The sequence below is a fragment of the Ziziphus jujuba genome, chromosome 8, assembly GCF_031755915.1.
Source record: "Ziziphus jujuba cultivar Dongzao chromosome 8, ASM3175591v1".
Taxonomy (NCBI): domain Eukaryota; kingdom Viridiplantae; phylum Streptophyta; class Magnoliopsida; order Rosales; family Rhamnaceae; genus Ziziphus; species Ziziphus jujuba.
Genome location: NC_083386.1, coordinates 1,210,529 through 1,229,946, shown reverse-complemented (window position 1 = coordinate 1,229,946; position 19,418 = coordinate 1,210,529). Strand labels below are relative to the sequence as shown.

Sequence of the window (19,418 nt, the reverse complement as noted above, 5' to 3'; positions counted from 1 at the left end):
TCTCTCATGGTTTTTTTTTTTTTTTTTTTTGACCGATATATCCCTAGTAGTATGTATTTACTTTCCTTAACCAATGGAGCGATGCAAAATGGAGAAAACATTACTTACATGTTATGAATTCTGATTGACTATATACACTACATAACACTGTGTTTAAAAACCAACATACAACGAAAAAAATTGGTTGATTCTTCAACTTGATCGATAACGTGTATAGATTTTTTTGGTTTTCAAAGACACGAAAACTGGATTTGAAATTACGCTACCAGGATACAGCTTCAGGATTTTGTATATTTTTATAGTGATAAAAACGTTAACAAATTATAACCCAAAAAAGAAATATATCTATATATAAAATTCTATTTAAAAAAGCCAAAGGTCATGTGAGAAAGGCACGTGTCGAAACTCAGCTTGAATGCTTGTAGTCTTTATTGGTACTGAGAATCGTCGTCACAAGGAGCATTAGAATTTAGAGCAGTTGAATTTTGTCTCTCTGCTACGAAAATAAATACGAAACCCCCAAATACCGAACCCTCCTCTGGTTGGCGCCCAAGGCAACGATTCCATTCGAGGGTTCAGGCTCATCAGATAATAAAAGAGGAATTGAATTGCATTTGATTCGCCCTCCCCTCCCCAACCAAAACCAATTTTGATGACGCAGCAGCAGCAGCAGCCGCCATCTCTTCCGCTTCCGCCTCCGCCACTTGCCACCTTCGGAGGCGTCACCGGAGGCGTGCAGGTGCGATGTGCCGGTTGCCACAGGGTTCTGACGGTGGCTCCTGGGATTACGGAGTTCAAGTGCCCCAATTCTCACTGCAAATTGGCCCAGATGTTGCCTCCGGAGCTCATGACTAGGGCCCACCACAAGGTTCTTCTTCCTCCGCCACCGCCTCCTCCTCCTGCTCTTCCTCCTCTTCCCCCCCACGTCCCCGCCCACGGCATTGATCCCACCAAGATCCAACTTCCTTGCGCGCATTGTAAGGCTATTCTCAATGTCCCTCATGGTCTTGCTAGGTTCGCTTGCCCTCAGTGCGGTGTTGACCTCGCCGTCGATGTCTCCAAGCTCCGCCAATTCTTTCCTCCCCTTCCTCCCCCACCTCCCGACGAGGTCAACGAGGTAATTTCTTCTCTTCTTTTTATTTTTGTTTTTAATTTTTTGCAATTTCCGACTATTTTTCCTGGACTATTATGATTTATGACCAGGGATGAATAGGTTACAAGAGCCGATTATTATTAAATTTATGAGCTCCTAAAACTAAAAATCTGTAGTACTACTATTGATCATTAAATACTGCTTGCTTTTGCTGTTCGTGGTATTATTGGATGAATGGTTGCGGTAGTCTTGTTTTGTGAACTGAGATTTTAGGATTACAGTTTATTCCACTTTTATCACTTTGTGCGTTAACATATACCGGGGTTGCTTTTGTTAGCTTCCACACATTCAGTTGACTGGGTGGACACTAGGATGGTTGTATCAAGATAGAAACCCACTTGGAAGACTTAAAACACTTTATAGTTGAGGATTTTGCAAATATAGATCCCTGATAAGGGACTTTCTTTCTGTGTAATGTTTTTGGGGAGGTGTGCTGAATTGGAAATTTTTTCTTTTTTGGCTTGTGTAATAATGGAGACCCTTTAGTGTTCTTTTTCTTTTGCAAGTAATAATTATAATAGATGCCCCTAGGAGTTGCTACCATTTTACATGGTCTGTATCAGTTGATTAAGGATGAAATCATTGGTGGCGTTGATGAAATTGGAAATGTTGCTGTTCTGAACGAATGAAATTGAAATAAATATTTTAGGTAAAAGAAGATTGATAGTAGCCACAGTTTTTATTTTTTGGTTTTAGCTCTCAGAAATTATAATTTAAACACATGGTAAATTAGATATTTAGGGAATGATATTGGGCATTAGTTGCAATTTTTTTATTACCCATATATATATGTATTTGTCATGTATTGATGTACTTTATCTCATTTAATAAATCCAAAGCCCGATTGTCAATGACAAATCCCAAATATAAAGCCCATACTGGAGTTGGAGACTTTGAATGCCTTTTGAAGCTCAATAAACTTCATAAGCTTCTAGAAACCAGAACTAAATAGATTGAAACACAGCCTAAAATGTAGGGAAAATTTCTGTAACTAACAATTCCTTTATTTTATCTAGCTTAAAGAAACTAAATAAATTATATAACTCTGACTGATCAAAGTGCTATAAATATCAAAACCGAGCTTCATCTTTAAATATATTAGCTTTGATATTTAACATTATTGACTACAACCCCTTTTTAGTATGCCAAGGTAACGCATTTTTTAATTAACATTTTTAATTAAGAAATGAGGTAGCCCAACACATTTAGATAAGTTATTTACAATTCAATAGAGTTGCAATGGGCATAATTTCTGTGTAAGCCTGCCAAAAATGCATCTTTTTAGTCTTAGATTGTCTAAAATTTTTGAATTTATTTCTTTTAATTTTTCTTTTTAAATTTTCATCAGGATGATTTTATAAGCAAATAATTTTTATAAGAAGTCTTCGATTGTTATTTAGATATCATTAAATGGATGAACACATTAAAAATGCATCAATCCTACAAAAAGATAACCATTTTTAGTGTTGTAAGAAACTATAATCATTAAAAATCATGTTTTTCAATTTATTTGTTGAACTTACCCAGAGGTTCTGCCCAAAAGTTGATCTGTTGGACATACAGACCGTGTTGATATGTCTGTGATGTCTTACTTGCATTGTTCTTTAACTTACTGTTTTGATTCACTGCCATCATGAGTTCTGATAATGTCGAAGGAGTGCTTGTCAATAACTGAGTAGTGTAATATGCTAGTTATACTAGACCTTGAAATTGAAAAGAATGTAATTTTAAAAGTTATCTTCCTTCAAAGGATAAGCTTGTGGATTTCTTTTTAGTTACACTCATAATAACTATGAAATGAACTACATCATTGATCTTTTAGAAAATTAATCAATTGCATTGAGTTGGTAAAACATAAGAATCACTTGGACCCAAAACTTGAGTGAATTTTTGAGTTGGTATCTTGTCGGTGTTAGTCTTTAACACAAACAATTATTTTAATTAATATGTTTGTGTGTTATATTTGCTTTTGGCTTCTTTTAGACCTAAATCTCTTATTTTTACTTCCATTTCAGAAATTTCTATTTGTAATTTTTTCAAGAACTGTCAATTAGATTTCTTTCATTTTCCCTTCTGCTTTTTAACCTGTCAGGTAGCCATTGAAGTTGAGCGAGAAGAAGATGGAGGAGGAACAGTCGGAGAAACATTTACAGACTATGTGAGTGTTTTATCCTTAGCATGCATGGTTGACAGCCTCATTTAGCATTCTCCCCCCCCCCCCCCCCCCCCCCCCCCGCCCCCCTCTTTTCTCTATTCCTAGTCCCTTGATGTTTTACTTCAAATTCTGAGAACTAAAATTTAATATAAGTGTTTACGGTTCCAAATGCAGCGCCCTCCAAAATTATCTATGGGACCGCCCCATCCAGATCCCATTGTGGAGACATCTTCCTTGTCTGCAGTGCAGCCACCCGAGCCCACTTACAATCTTAAAATTAAGGATGGGTTGGAAATATCCAAATCTTTATCATGTTTGCAGATTGAAACATTGGTCTATGCTTCCCAGGTTGCTGCTAAGTCTGAAATTATAGTATATAATTTAGTATCTGCTATATCAATCGGAGTAAGTTAGTGTTGGTTTTCATGGCAGAGACACATGCAGCACCTTCCAAGTGGTTCTAGGGCAGGATTTTTTCTTGGAGATGGAGCTGGTGTGGGTAAAGGTAGGACAATTGCAGGGTTAATATGGGAGAATTGGCATCATGGGAGGAGGAAAGCATTGTAAGTTCTAGGATTGAATGTTGTTGTATGCTAATTCACAAATTTGTCATGTATTTAGTAGCACTTTGTTTTCAGTGTGCGTAACTATTTTTTCCTTTTTGATGAAATATGAAATCTGAGTTACTTTGACTATGGGTTTGTCAAGTTTTTAGATTTTCAACTCATGTCTGCTATGCTTTTCTCCTGTACTGTCCATACATAGGTGGATTTCTGTTGGTTCGGACTTGAAGTTTGATGCAAGAAGAGACTTAGATGATGTGGGTGCAATGTGTATTGAAGGTAAATATTTAAGTATTCAATTATTCAGAGATTATTTTCTGAAGTTGTCCAGTTTTTTGGAGCGCAATAATTTGGCAAGTATTTAGCTTTCAAGTTTGTTTCATACACTATTCAATTATCGAAGGCGAAATTGAAATGGTTTATAGGAAATAGATTCGAGGGTGCTTTCTTAGAAAGTTTTAACATATTTGCTTTTTTAAAAAGTTGCTTATCATAAAGTTTGGGAAATGATTTTACTTATGTTGCTGTTGAGTAGAATTCTTGTAAAAATGTAAAAAAAGATATTGACTTATGATGGTATGTAAATTGAAAAATGCGTTTGGTATAGAATTTTGAAAGAGATTTTAAACTTAGAAAATATAAGATAATGTAATATATATTTAAAGAAGAGAAAGAGAGAAAAAAGTTAGTGAGAAGATAGATGTGTTTGGGAAAAGACAGTGGATCCTGCTGCCTTTTCTGGTCTTGGAAAACTGGTTTTAAAATCAATAAATTTGTTTTGTTTTCTTATTAAATTGCTGAGAAATATTAACTTATTAATTTTTAATCTGCAGTTCATGCTTTGAACAAGCTTCCATATTCTAAGCTTGATTCAAAGTCTGTTGGTGTTAGGGAGGGAGTTATTTTTTTGACATACAGCAGCCTAATTGCATCCTCTGAGAAAGGTCGATCGCGTTTGCAACAGCTTGTGCAGTGGTGTGGACCAGATTATGATGGTCTTATTGTATTTGATGAGGTATTACAATTTTGTAGGAACCCAAATAATTTGAATGCATTAGTTGTTGGAGATATTATTCCATGGTTTCAATATATTCTTGTACCTTTCATTGCTAAGGGTCCAATGGCTTCACTGTAGTGCCACAAAGCGAAAAATTTGGTACCTGAAGCTGGAAGTCAGCCAACACGAACTGGTGAAGCAGTTCTTGACATTCAGGTTTTTCCTCTTTAAGCAGTTCTTGACATCCAGCATACATTGCGTTAACACAGATTCATCCTCATATCATGCACAAGTGCATGAAATTTTATTGATTTTACCTATACTACAATCATTAACCAAATGCTGTGTCCCTATGAATGTTCATTGTGATCTGCAGTGGAAAAGGGGTACAAACAGTTTAATTCCAATTCTGTTAACTCTTAATATTCAAACTTAATATCACAGGCTCGACTTCCTGAAGCTCGTGTTATTTATTGCTCAGCAACTGGTGCCTCTGAACCACGCAATATGGGTTACATGGTCCGTCTTGGTCTTTGGGGAGCTGGGACAGCTTTTATTGATTTTCGTGATTTTCTAGGTGCAAATTTTAATTTAATGTATCTTTTTTTTCTTTTTCTTTTTTTCTTTCTCAAGTGTTTTCACCTAACTTATGCTGCCATCTTTTATATAATTTAGGGATAACTGCAGAAACTTCCCATGTACTTCAAAATTTATGCAGATCTACCATTGTATTTTCATTTATATTACATATCTACTTTGAATTTCATTCGTTTTGGAACTTATCCCTTTCTTGTATAACAATATAGTTAAATTTTATGGATGAAAAGATGAAAAACCTCAAGCAATAAAGTGCACTGTTTCATTGATAGATCAAAATAATAATTGGGTTCCAACGATAATATTCAGGGTGTTGGACTGTTGTCAAGTTTCCAAGTCTCCAATTATTTATTTTCAATTAAGAAAGAAATTATTGTAATTGTCAAGTGATAGAAAGCATAAAAGACAGACAAACGTATAGGGATAGAGGGTAGGTGATTATTATTTTTGGTTCTTTTTCTCTTAGGGATAATGCTTGCCTCATCTTGTTTTAGCATTTGTGGTTAACTTAAGATACATGCTACAACTTGTTGCTTATATGTTTGACATTAGTTTTAACCTTCTTTCTTATCCCCATCAAAGAATTCATTTCAATAGCTATGTAATAGAAACTTAATATTTGTTGCATTTTTTTATCTTGGAGTATATATTTTTTTGTTGCTAGATTATTCGATTGCTCAGTTGATCTTAATAGTAAGCACTCTATCATTGATTTCATGGTTTTAAGTTGCTATCTGGTGTATATTGTGTGTGTCCATGCTTGCATGCATTCACGCTCCATCTATTTATGTGAATAAATGGATATATATATATATATATTTATATGTATCATCCAGGATTTTTATGTCCAGGATTGTACAGGACAATGCCTATCTGCATTTGTGGATAGGCGTTTCCCCAAACATATCCAGCATAGAATGTCCTGAATAAGAGAATACCCCTACATATATGTATATATTTATTTATGATTTGTTAAGTAAATGAATCTGCTGTGTGTTAATTTCATTTGTAAGGTTGCTTACAGAAGCTGTTAATAACTCTCTCCTCTATTCCTCTCTTCCCCCATCTTCACAAATATTTTATCATATGGCTATTCTTTTATTTCAACTGATAATATCAAGAGAATCTTTCTAAAACCTCATCCTTTTCAGGTGCTTTAGAGAAAGGTGGTGTTGGAGCACTAGAACTTGTTGCCATGGACATGAAAGCAAGGTACGCATGGAATATTCTTTCAAGAGAGACTTATTTTTAATATAGTAACTTCTTAATGTAGATGCTTCGCATTTCAGAGGAATGTATGTGTGTCGCACACTAAGCTACAAAGGGGCAGAGTTTGAAGTCATCGAAGCACCATTAGAAGCTGAAATGATGGTATAGTGCATTCATTTTCTTTACTATGTGAGTAAAAGATTGATAATTTACTCATAAGAAATTAATAAAGAGCTCATAGGTGATAATAAATAGACAAGAAGGTCTAGGGGGGAAAAGTAAAATAAAATAGAAGCCACTTGGATTAATGGATCTTTTAGTAATTGATAATGCAGATTTTGGTAATATAAATGAGAGGTTATGTACTGGTTCATATATGTCAGTGAGATTTTCAATCTGCTAAAGGAGGATATCTTTAGTGGGTACAATGTCTTGGGGAAACTTTTTATGAAGAAATAGGGAAGAATGGAGTATAGCATGATAGGAGGTAGAAAGAAATAAACTTTAACTTTGAGATTAATGACGGGATAGGGGGCAGAGAGAGAGAGGGGGAGAGAGAGAGAGAGAGAGGAATCGGGAAAGCAATATGGAATCTTATAATGTGTATGTCCAGATTTAAAATCTTTGCTAGTTTGTGAGGAATAGAAGTTTTCTTGTGGGTAACTAATATTTTGAAGTTCCTAAACATCACTTGAGTTTGCTTCATATCATGTTTTCTTCACAGGAAATGTACAAAGCAGCTGCATTATTCTGGACCACTTTGCGAATGGAATTACTGACAGCTAGTTCTTTTCTTAACGGTGAGAAACCCAATTCAAGTCAACTTTGGCGACTATATTGGGCTAGCCATCAGGTATATGAGCTGCTGGATTTTGCAACCTAGTAACTTATATGTTTTATTTCTGTACTTTTTATGTTTGTCTTACCGTGTCTATAGTATTGTTAAGTTTTTGCTATTTGTTTATCCAATTCTATGCAGCGTTTCTTTAGACATATGTGTATGTCGGCTAAGGTGCCTGCTATTGTAAGACTAGCAAAGCAAGCATTATCAAATGATAAATGTGTGGTTATTGGCCTTCAGAGCACTGGAGAGGCACGAACAGAGGAAGCTGTTACAAAATATGTGGGTATATTTTGTTTAATGTGGTTTGGAGTATGGATATCCTATTGAGGACATTATTTTTTCTATTAACATAAGTGCTACACTTGCATACCTTGCTCAAGTAGGGTCTTGAGCTTGATGATTTCATTTCGGGACCGCGAGAACTACTGCTGAAATTTGTTGAAGAAAACTACCCTTTGCCTGAAAAGCCTGAACCTCTTCAGGGTGGGAATCTGATTCTTACAGTGTTGTTGAACCTTGTTCATTTTCCTATTGCATCTATATTTACCTTCTTAATGCAGGGGAGGAAAGTGTAAAGGAGCTTCAACGAAAGAGGCACTCAGCAACTCCTGGTGTTTCAATGAAAGGGAGAGTGAGGAAAGTTGCAAAATGGAAACCTGAAAGTGATGTCGAAAGTGATGAAGAATCTGATAGTGAGTTTCTAGAAACTGGTCTTTGACACATGTGGTGCATTTCTCTCTGAACTTCATGTTATTTTCTCTTTGTTTGGTGTCTTTGGAACTGAGTTTTTTAGTAGGACATATGCTTTCAGTCTTGTATGTTGTTTTTTTTACTTCTCAGTGTCTTACACCTGATGCTATCATGTGGTTTTCATTTGGGTATTTCAGGTTTATTGTGAAACCTTTTTTTGTGTCTGTTGGATGTGTCACTTTTCATCTTGTTTACTGAATAAATTACTGCATTTTTCTGTCAAATTCTTTAGGTTATCTTGATTTTTGTGAGGTTATATTACTTCAAAATGCAGTGTTTTTGCCTTTATTCCATTTTAAATAGTAAAATTGAGTAACCTTATACTTATCATTAAAGTTTTGGTTTGATTGATGCAGCTGATTCTGCTCATGAATCTACTGAATCTGATGATGAGTTTCAAATATGTGACATTTGCAATTCTGAAGAGGTAAATTCATTCAACATGACAAGTGTTTTTGGTCCTTGCAATAGCAATATTTTTTTATTTGTTGCATCATCCACTACAGGAAAGAAAGAAATTGCTCCAGTGTTCCTGTTGTGGTCAACTTGTCCATCCTGCATGTCTTGTCCCACCATTGGAAGATTTAGTTTCAGGAGATTGGTCATGTCATTCATGCAAGGAGCAGACAGAAGAATTTCTTCAAAAAAAACAGGCCTATATAGCTGAACTTTTGAAGAGGTTTGTGATTCAAAAGTTCCTTTGTGGTGTTGCGGTTGTTGCTTTTTGCCAAATTGTGAGTTTTGGAACTGATAATACATTTATGATCTCCAAATAAGGTATGAAGCTTCTTTGCAGCGAAAATTAAAAATATTGGACATAATTCGTTCGATGGATCTGCCGAACAATCCTTTGGATGATATAATTGATCAGGTAGTGATCACATGTTCCTCTCTCTCTCTCTCTCTCTCACACTCACACCTTTTATGGATGTATCCTGATGCACAGTGTACTTTGAAATTTTATTGTTGTAACACTTAATGTGATGATGAGTTACAAGTTGACCTTTTTTGTGAAACCATTTATTTAACTGACTATTTAATTGTTAAATGATGATACTGCTAAAGCTTATCTTGAAGTTTACATTAATTATTTGTCTAAGATGTTCCAAAATAATTCAATTCCTAGTCCTGTATCATATAAATCTTTAATATAATTGGAAGCAATAATAACACGAACTATGGAAGTAGTTATCAATATAAACAATTCTTGAATCTTTGTAAACAATCGAAACTTCCTATTCAATAACTTTATTTCACTTTTAGTGACATCTCTATCGTCCTCCTCATGCACCAATAAATCTTTACTTGGCAATTTTGACAAAAATACAGGTTAACCATAAACGTAGTCCATTTTGAATAAAGAAAAAATAAATTTTTTTTTTTTCTTACACTTCTACATAGTGTTATGAAATGTATCTTCGGATGGCATGTTACAATCTTTGGTGCATCTTAGTTCGTGTATCATTTTTGGTTGGGACCTGATACATATCTAGTATTATATGATACTAACAATCAATAAATGCATGCACACAACACCATGATTGGCTCTGTCACAAAATCCAATTATACATATTATCATAACTAGCTGCTGCTTTTGTCTTTGTTGACCATGTGTAATTTTGCCTTTGTCAGCTTGGAGGCCCTGATAATGTGGCAGAAATGACAGGTAGGCGAGGTATGCTTGTAAGGGCCTCTAGTGGAAAAGGTGTAACTTATCAGGCACGGAACACGTGAGTTGGAAAGCACCTTAACTCCTTACTAAATTTCAGTGCTTTTGAAGATGTTCAGAGTTTTGTATGTTATATTGCCCTTAGGAAAGATGTTACTATGGAGATGGTCAACATGCACGAGAAGCAGCTTTTCATGGATGGTAAGAAGCTGGTCGCTATAATTTCTGAAGCTGGATCCGCTGGTGTTTCTTTGCAAGCAGATAGAAGAGCAGCAAATCAGGTACTTCTAGTGTTGTGAAATTTTTAGTTTTTATTACTCGATTCTTAGTTAATCCTGCTAATTAAAGTGCAATGAGCGTTTAGTTTTTCTCATTTTGTGGATTTGTAATTTTCATACCAGAAAAGAAGGGTTCACTTAACTCTAGAACTTCCTTGGAGTGCTGACCGAGCCATTCAGCAGTTTGGAAGAACTCATCGGTCGAATCAAGCTTCTGCACCTGAGTATAGGTTGACACTCATATTCTATGAATTATAATTGCTTTGTGAATTCGGCAAATCGATTTGGTGAAATTAATTTATCTCGTATGTTTTGCAGGCTACTCTTCACTAACCTTGGTGGAGAACGCCGGTTTGCATCTATTGTTGCCAAGAGATTAGAATCTCTTGGGGCCTTAACCCAGGGAGACCGTAGGTGAGTTTGAATCTGTTTTTAGAATGTTGGTTCATTTTCTTTGAACTCGAAAAATTCAGCTCTCTGTTCTATTGTATCTCATTGTGTGCTTGGATGCATTGCAGGGCAGGGCTAACTTTGAGTGCATATAATTATGATAGTGCTTATGGAAAGAGGGCCCTGATGTTGATGTATAAAGGAATCTTGGAGCAGGTTTTTATAAGCTTCTTTATGGCAGAAGATGTGCACCTCAATGCTAAAATTAGTAGAAATAGTAATCTGCCTATTATGGAAAATGACAAGATTTCAGTTTACAGGATCCTCTGCCAGTTGTACCACCCGGATGTTCATCTGACAAACCAGAAACACTCCTAGATTTTGTTGAAAAGGCAAAAGCTGCTCTCAATGCAGTAGGAATACTTAGGGACAGTGCTCTTGGTAATTATCGTGAAGAAAAATGTCTCGTCATGTTTGAGTAAACTTGTGTCGAATTTTGCTGCACATTTTAAATTTTTGATCATTTGTCATATAACATTTGATATTAATTGATTTGATAATTTGTTCTCCTATTATGTTATAGTGCTGCGTGCAATGTGAACCCACTTTTAACCATTGTTTTATGTTTTATTTTATAGTAACATCAGCTCCTGTATTTGATGTAGTTACTGTAAAAGATTCTGGGAAACTTACTGGTCGTATAGTTGATTCAGACATGCATGATGTTGGACGTTTCCTCAATCGTATATTAGGACTGGCACCTGAGATCCAAAATAGGTCTGTGACTTATGATAGAGTAATTTCTGTATGCAGTTAGAGTTAGGTTTAACATGCTGAAAACCACCATCTATTGCAGGCTGTTTGAGTTTTTTGTCAGCATCTTGGATCTTCTTGTTCAAAATGCACGAATTGAAGGAAATCTTGATTCAGGGATCGTTGATATGAAAGCTAACATCGTAGAACTACAAGGAACCCCAAAGGTGAACTCTAATTCTAGATCTGTAGTTGGCTTTACACTTTTTATTATATTGACTTCTAATTGCTCAGCAGACTGTTCATGTTGATCAAATGTCTGGGGCATCAACAGTGCTTTTCACATTTACTTTGGATCGTGGGATCACATGGGAGGTACTTCTTCTATTTCCACTTGACCAATTCAGTGACTTGTTAATGCCAGTATATATTCAATTTTTATTTTTTATTATTATTATTTTTTTCTTACTGTGGTAGTCTGCAAGTACCATGCTTGAAGAGAAACAGAAGGATGGGCTTGGTTCCGCAAATGATGGATTTTATGAATCTAAAAGGGAGTGGTTGGGGAGACACCACTTCATTTTAGCTTTTGAAAGGTACAAAACTTGGGGCATATATTTCTTTTTCATTTTGAGACGTGTTTTTCTTTCCAAGCACATCTTTAGTTGAGTAATTCAGTTGGCATGGTTGATAATGTTACTCAAAGCCAAGGGCCTACGTAATTTGTTTATTTCTTAAATTAGGGTTAAGCTGCCCTGAAATGGCCACTCTTTGGTAGTGATTTCATTTGTATTGTTATGCAATCTCAATTTTATCCTCTTTTTTTTTTTTTAAGTAAATGGTAAGTATCCTAATAGTTAAATGTGTAAGTTGCCTTTACCACGCACAGTGTGACCTCTCTTTGATTCTTTTCGCCTTCTTTCACCCAAATTGTATTTCAGTTCTGCTTCTGGAATGTATAAGATAGTCCGTCCAGCTGTTGGGGAGTCAATGAGGTATCAAAATCTTTACAGTTCCTGGATTCATCTAGCTTTGCAATTAAATTCTGCATGTTTACCTTTTTTTTCCCCTTTTATTTCCATTTTTTAAGGGAAATGCCTCTGTCAGAGCTGAAAAACAAATACAGAAAAATGGCATCTCTAGAGAAGGCCCGCGGTGGTTGGGAAGATGAATATGAAGTTTCATCCAAACAGGTATAGATCCACAAAGAAGTTATGCGAGAAGCATGTGGCATATCTTTGTTCAAGATTGCTGGCTTCCTATTTTTCCGTTGACCGAAGCCAACCATCTGCTTTGTGTTTGACTAATATTATATCAGTAGTTGATATATGTTTAGATTTTATGATTATTTTATTTCGTTAGTGATTATAACATGCATCTCTCGATCTTTTTAATCGTTTGCATTTTTAATCTAGCATCAATTATAGAACATGCATATGCGAGTGTACAAGTAGTGCAAGATTTTGTATGATGCATTTTAGCAATTTATAACTGACAACTGTTAAGCTTGTGGTCGCAATTTCTATTGAGATTCTAAACCTGATTATGTTCATTACTTTTCCTTGCAGTGCATGCATGGTCCCAATTGTAAGCTTGGCAACTTCTGCACTGTTGGCAGAAGACTACAGGAAGTAAATGTGTTAGGTGGTCTAATTCTTCCAGTGTGGGGGACTATTGAAAAGGCGCTCTCTAAGCAGGCAAATTTCTCTTTTATGCAGTTTAAATTCTTGTATTGTACCAGATATTATAATCCCCGTGATGTCAATGCCACTTTACCGGCAGTGAAGCATCTTATGATGCGCATGATGTCGATGTCACTTTATTGCCATTGACACACACTAATTCTGATATTTGTTGTGATAATTTGAATTTTGTTATACCTGTATCATCATTAATTTGTTATGTACATATCTTGATTGCTAATTAAGGAATTATGTTTGGTCCCTTATCCCATGTGCTATTGGCCATAACTTTTATGTTGATACCTACAGGCCCGCCAAAGCCACAAGCGACTTCGTGTTGTTCGTATAGAAACTACTACGGATAACAAACGAATTGTTGGATTATTTGTTCCAAATGCTGCAGTTGAAACCGTACTCCAAGGTCTCTCTCACATGCACGAAATATTGAAAACCCATCTACGGAACCTCATGGATAGTTTGCATTCATTTGAAAAAATTATTAATTGATGTGCCATGCACAGTTTTTAAAATTTGTGTTGCAATGTTAGGGCCTTTAAGTGGATTGCATACGCCATTCATTTTGTTAGTTCACCTTGATGAGTCATATCATTCTAACCAGAACATTATATTGCAGATTTAGCATGGGTTCAAGAGATTGATGATTAAGATGGCAACGGTCAAAGCAGAAGATAAAAAAGGTTGAAGCAACAGTCATTTTGATCGGAAGTGTTAACCAGTTGTATCGATCAGAAATTGGTAAGATTGCTCCTGCAAAGATTCTGCTGCAGCTCTTTGGGTTGCAAGGAACACACGTCAAGCAAAAGTGCATCAACCTGATAATCAAGATAGAGCACAGATAATTTTGTGCATCCTATTCCTATAATACAACCGTGCCATCTCATTCATTCTTATTCTTCCTTTATCTTGGCTCATATTTTTTGTCATATAGTTTTGTATAATATCGGTATTGTCATTGATGAAAGACAAATCCCTATTTTGTATCGGAACCGTACAGTTCCATTCAGATAATATATGAAATAGAAAAATCCCTTTTCTGATGAAAGATTTGATGTCCATAACACAATATGTGAAGGACTGCATGGCATGCGCATGATACACATTAATCTTCCAACTGTATAAAACAAACCATCATATAATTCTGCAGCGAAAACTGTAAGATCATCACACAAAACACAGTTACAAACATCAAAACGATAGAATGGTCATTGCAGTAGATTGCAGTAGATGCGTTTCTAAAAAAATAAAATAAAATAAAATTATTTATTCTTTCCTCATAGCTTGAAAAACTTCGTAATCAGCACACAAAAGCGGCATCAACATGATGATCGCTGCAGTAGAGGCCAGGTTGCTGAGCGAAACCTTGGCTCTTGAGCATTTTTCTAGCCTTGAGAACAAGCTCCTGGTTGGTAATAGAGCCATCTGATTCAGCAATTATAATCTGGATTGCATTGCTAAGAGCTCCATAAGATCGTGAAGCATCTCCTGCGGGAGTGGCATCAGCAGAAGTTTGGTGTGTTTGACAGCCGCTAATCAGAATGCCACCATCAGGAAGTGCACGCTTTGAGGCTCCAGCATAAACCTCTTGCTTGCTACCCACTTGTGTCTCCAAGGCAGGTTTTGCATACTCCTCGTCGTTCTCCTCAAGCTTATGTTTCAGAAACTCTTGAGCCAGACTTCCAACCATCCCCAGGAACCCACTGCCACCTCCATCTTCACCTTCTCCCTCTCTATTGCCATGGGGGTGGAGTTTAGTGAAGATGACCTTCATGAACTTCTTGACCTTAGGACTCGCATCCTGTCCGAAGACATCAAAAAGGGTCGCCCTCAGCTTCCCGACATCAATGTCATCCTTACCGGTTCTCTGCTTCAGTATGTCTATAAGTGTGGAGAGTGGCAGGGATCTACTCTTCACAAGGCACTGCTCCCCATATCCAAGTTCAATCTCTCTCTCTTGTTCCTCTTCATCCTCTTGTCGGTGGTGACGCAATTTGGACGGGAGGTGGATTCCACGGGACTCAAAAGTATCTTCAACCTTGCGATGCAGAAAGCCCTTCAATCCACCATGTCGATCGTCTTCTTGTTCATTATCGTTCTTGGTGCTCTCGCCGATTTGCTCTTTAGTTTCATCAATGAGGCCCCCACTGTGACAAGAATCCGATACAATGGTGATGCGGCAACCTTCTGGGACTTGGTCTACAAAATCCCTGAAGTCGTCATCTATTCGACCAAATTACCAAAAGTTAAAACCGAGGAAATTTTTAAAAATAAAAAATAAATAAAGTCAACTTTATGTGCAAATTGCTTTTCATGAAGAATTTCAGGATCCGCACGAAATCTTATTTGGTCAATACAATACGCCCAATTGCGTATGCTTGTCTGAAGAAAAGTATAAATCAATTTTCTTTGATTTTTGAGCATTTTATGCTTCTGTTTTCACGAATCCAAAAAAAAAAAAAAAAAAGTCGGATCCTTTTTTTTTAATCTGCAAATGGTTTTGATGAAGAATCCATCCATCCATATCATCAAGAAAATTTGGTGAATAGGCGATTGAAAAGTAGGTCTAGATTCGTTTTAAATTAAAGCACTATATGGATTTTTTTTTTTTTTTTTGGCAAAAGAAATCGAAAAGGAAAGATCAAAAGGAAATTTATCTAGAGAACAATTCTTGATCCCAAGAATTAGATATCCGACAATGGAATATGTCCAATATATAAATATATTTAAAAAAAAAAAAGGGATCAAAGATAATAAGGCAAAGAGAGAGAGAGAGTGCGTGTTTGAAGCAGACCGGTGATGAGGTTCATGTCGCAGGGGACGATGCACTCGTCGTAGCCAGTGTCGTCGTCTTCGCCGGTCTCGGCGGGGAGGCGAGTGCCGTGGCCGGAGTAGTGGACGAAGAGAAAGTCACCGGGCTCGGCGGATCGGATGAGGCGGGAGATGGCATTGCGGATGTTCTTGCCGGTTGGTTGAGTGTAGGAATCATCCGTGTCGATCAGAACAGTGATGTCGTCTTCCGAGTATCCGAACCGATCCACGAGGCAGCTATACATGCGCTTCACGTCGTTCACGCATCCCTTCAGCTCTGCCTTGGTTCCCCGGTAATTGCATCCGATCAGCAACGCCTTCTTTCCCATTTCTTCTTCTTTTTTTAACTTTCTTAATCAAAGTCTTTTTCTTTTTTTCTTTTTTTTGCCCCTTAACTTTCAGAAAAAAACGAAAGTTGGTCTTTCAACTTATATATATATTCAAACCAATCAATGTAATTTTTCAAAAAAAAAAACCAATCAATGTAATGCTGTTGTGTTGTCCTTTCACTTTTAATTTATAGCGCCCTCCCTAATTTTGCTTTATATTTGCAATTTTTATAATAAATTAAGGAAACTGATTCCTTATTACCACTTGTTAGCCCCCCCCCCCTCACTGGCTCTTCTTGGTTAATTGGTTTGTTTCATATTAGTATTATTATTATTTTTCAACCCAAACCATCTAACCCCAATCCCAAAGTTTTTATCTTTAATTTATATGATTTGATAAGCTTATTTTTAAAAGAAAATGGAAATTCTCCAAATCCTTTCGATTATTTCACAATTCTTAATTATGTTTAAAACGTCCAACCATTATTATTATTATTATTATTATTATTATTATTATTATAGGGTGTCGAATTGGCGTTTAGTACATGTAAGTGTAGAGAAACCTCTAGATGGAATATATAGGGATGTCAACGAAGCGGGGTGGAACCGGTTTTTAAAATCCCATCCCCGTTTTTATGGGGAATTTTACATTCTATCTTTGCGATTTTTTCCGTTTTTTTATGTGCGGGGCGGAATCGGGGATTTAGCGGGGCGGAGACGGGGTATGACGGTTTTTTTCATTTTATTTTTTAATTGATTTTTTTTTATAAATTTATATAAAAAAATTATTTTATGACTAAAATATAAAAAAAATAACTACAATGCAATAAAAATATAATAAAATACATCAAGAAATAAATTTATAATTATAATAAAATACATATTTAAAAAAAATAAATGAAAAGAAAAGAAGAAATGATTTTACATAAATGAAATTTTGTAAAAAAAGATAATAAATAAATATATATATATATATATATCAGGGTGGATTCAGGACGGGGTTATTATTCCCCGTTCCCAACTCGGTTTTTAGGCATTTGCCCTAAGCCGCCTCGTATTTCCAAATTTTCGGAGAAAAACCACCTCATTAGGGACGGTGCACCGCAGGTATTAGGCCGTACGGGACAAATTGCCATCCCTAGGAATATAGACTTTGAATGAGGCACGGTGAGAAAAGAGAATGAAAAGAAGAGCGGGTGTGGGTGCGGGAGTGGGAGGGATACAGTACAAGGGACAAGCAGGCAGGCAAGCTCATCAACTTCCAAAGAGTAAAGACCCAATCACAATAGTCTTCTTCTTTGTTTACGTCAGCAAAATTTTTAATTATTTTATTGTGCAAACATTTTGGACTTTTTATCAACCGTTCGAATTTGTTCAACATTTTTTAATTTAATTTTCTACAAAAAAAATATTCAGAGAAGCATGTTTAATTATTAGAATCCTATAATACATAAAGAAATATATATACAAAAGCACTTTAACCTTTAATAGAGAAACTGTGTGAGGCCTTTAAATTATAATACTTAGGGAAGGAAACACAAATTTATACTCTTATCCCACCTTCGTTTCATTTTCTTTAATTCTACTTTACTAGCTACCAATTTTTCGTTTCAAGGATCAACACAATTCAAATTTTTACACGTATATACTTTTACCGACAGACATCATATATCCATATATATATATATATATATATCACTTTCTTCTGCAATTCATGGCTTTCTTCAATTGATCCGCAACCCCCTTTGTATAATTTCAAACCTGTGAAAAACTAATCTGCATATTTATACAAATATATGAAAGCAAGCATGCATTTGAAAAATATAAACTTTGTCATCATTTCATAATAATTTGTCATTACAATATATATATATATATATATATATTTCTCCTTCACAAAAGCAAAAGCAATATAATATGCAACTTATTCGAGTACAAATTTAGTGACAGAAAGGAAGACACATAAATATGGAATCTATATAGAACATTATTAATATGTTAACATATAGGCAGGCAATTATAAGCCAAGGATAATGAAATTAGTAGTTGACAAAATTGCAATTGACGCGGATTTCTCCTTCATGGGGCCTAGTAAGAACTTGAACATTTCCAAGCTTGACCATGGACACTGCAAACTGGTTCTCAAACAGCGAAGGCTGTGATGCCAATGCATCAACGAATGGAGCAGTTCTTCCATCCGAATACAGCAACTGATCCGTAGACAACAACCCCTTTTTCTTCTTCAGATTTGTGTAATACGCCGTATCAAAGACCCTAGGAGTTGTAACATCAAGATCAACCAAGTCCAAGTTCCTCTTGCAATATTTCTTCTTCAAGATGTTCAAATAATTGGCGTCCAGCGAAGGATCGGGTTTTCTGGTTCCATTAAAGTTGGAGAGCCTGTGCTTGAAGGAATAGCAAGAACTTCTACCAATGGTGTGTGAGCCAGAGAGGATAACCAGATCAAGAATGTTCAAGCCGCGTGCTTGGAAGAATTCAATCAAAGCGGTGACGTTTTCATGACCCTGAGGAACCATGCCTGCTTCTTTGGAAATGGAGATTCTTCCATCTCTGCGGCCAAGTGGGACTTGCCAAAATGGACCATTCAGCTGGACAGTGGCATCTCTGGCTGCAGCAGTAAGAATGTCAGCACACGACACGGTTCTGGGACATATTGTTTCAAGCTCTGCCTTGATATCGTCTATTATATGAAAACCTCTTAATGTCCTGCTAGCAAAGGCTCTCCTTTCACTCCCTCTATGGTTTAGCAATACCGATGCGTCACAGCCCTGCATTGTATGCAATGTCATATTATAACTGGAATTTTAAATGGCATTGCATGCCATATATTGCATAGAAAATGAAAGCTAGGGAGCTCACTTATTGATATATATATATATATATATAATATTAAAAGATACATGCATGTATACCCTGACAGCACAGTCATGGAAGTGCAAGCGAATAATGCTAGCAGCCAAGGTGTAGTCCTTCTGAATCCAGGCACTGACTTTTCTCTGGATGATGGCCTCAGCGTCTGGGCATGTCGTAAGGTAGTGAGTGAAAGACAGGAGATCCACTGGATTTGGCAGAATTTTTGGCACTCTATTAACAGGTTGAATGCCTCCAACTGATACCACCACCATCACCTCCACAATAAATACAAACACAAAAAGGACTGTCAAATACAACTTCTTCATCATCTACTTGCTAACACAGTACT

The 19,418-nt window shown here is 36.2% G+C and overlaps 3 protein-coding genes across 3 annotated transcripts; 1 reads left to right on the top strand and 2 right to left on the bottom strand.

Annotated features, from left to right (window-relative positions):
* The first annotated feature begins 442 nt into the window (after positions 1 to 442).
* On the top strand, positions 443 to 14,103 carry LOC107424514 (protein FORGETTER 1). The gene is made up of 32 exons (XM_048471073.2): positions 443 to 1,117; positions 3,246 to 3,311; positions 3,483 to 3,656; positions 3,741 to 3,871; positions 4,074 to 4,150; positions 4,705 to 4,886; positions 5,007 to 5,084; positions 5,313 to 5,445; positions 6,617 to 6,677; positions 6,755 to 6,836; positions 7,399 to 7,527; positions 7,654 to 7,797; positions 7,902 to 8,001; positions 8,079 to 8,210; positions 8,625 to 8,695; positions 8,775 to 8,947; positions 9,046 to 9,139; positions 9,901 to 9,998; positions 10,083 to 10,218; positions 10,339 to 10,445; positions 10,534 to 10,629; positions 10,734 to 10,821; positions 10,926 to 11,046; positions 11,271 to 11,382; positions 11,462 to 11,585; positions 11,656 to 11,733; positions 11,836 to 11,954; positions 12,300 to 12,353; positions 12,449 to 12,551; positions 12,927 to 13,055; positions 13,350 to 13,461; positions 13,675 to 14,103. Exons 1-32 carry the CDS (start codon positions 653 to 655, stop codon positions 13,704 to 13,706), a joined length of 3,801 nt encoding a protein of 1,266 aa, XP_048327030.2. The 5' UTR covers positions 443 to 652; the 3' UTR covers positions 13,707 to 14,103.
* A 51-nt stretch (positions 14,104 to 14,154) lies between these two features.
* LOC107424522 (metacaspase-5) lies at positions 14,155 to 16,353 on the bottom strand. The gene is made up of 2 exons (XM_016034351.4): positions 15,850 to 16,353; positions 14,155 to 15,278 (listed from the first exon to the last, which is right to left on the bottom strand). The coding sequence occupies exons 1-2, from the start codon at positions 16,193 to 16,195 to the stop codon at positions 14,356 to 14,358; spliced, it is 1,269 nt and encodes a 422-aa protein (XP_015889837.2). The 5' UTR covers positions 16,196 to 16,353; the 3' UTR covers positions 14,155 to 14,355.
* Positions 16,354 to 18,234: 1,881 nt separating this feature from the next.
* On the bottom strand, positions 18,235 to 19,395 carry LOC107424115 (peroxidase 7). The gene is made up of 2 exons (XM_016033832.3): positions 19,129 to 19,395; positions 18,235 to 18,984 (listed from the first exon to the last, which is right to left on the bottom strand). The coding sequence occupies exons 1-2, from the start codon at positions 19,393 to 19,395 to the stop codon at positions 18,235 to 18,237; spliced, it is 1,017 nt and encodes a 338-aa protein (XP_015889318.2).
* Between the last annotated feature and the right edge of the window lie 23 nt (positions 19,396 to 19,418).

Bases quoted from the DNA above. Each gene is read 5' to 3' on its own strand.
- LOC107424514 (XM_048471073.2), top strand. From the start codon at position 653: ATGACGCAGCAGCAGCAGCAGCCGCCATCTCTTCCGCTTCCGCCTCCG. The intron at 3,872-4,073 runs GTAAGTTCTAGG...GTCCATACATAG, and splicing joins CATGGGAGGAGGAAAGCATT to GTGGATTTCTGTTGGTTCGG. The intron at 12,354-12,448 runs GTATCAAAATCT...CCATTTTTTAAG, and splicing joins GCTGTTGGGGAGTCAATGAG to GGAAATGCCTCTGTCAGAGC.
- LOC107424522 (XM_016034351.4), bottom strand. From the start codon at position 16,195: ATGGGAAAGAAGGCGTTGCTGATCGGATGCAATTACCGGGGAACCAAG. The intron at 15,279-15,849 runs GTCTGCTTCAAA...TTGGTCGAATAG, and splicing joins CGACATGAACCTCATCACCG to ATGACGACTTCAGGGATTTT.
- LOC107424115 (XM_016033832.3), bottom strand. From the start codon at position 19,395: ATGAAGAAGTTGTATTTGACAGTCCTTTTTGTGTTTGTATTTATTGTG. The intron at 18,985-19,128 runs GTATACATGCAT...CATACAATGCAG, and splicing joins TCCATGACTGTGCTGTCAGG to GGCTGTGACGCATCGGTATT.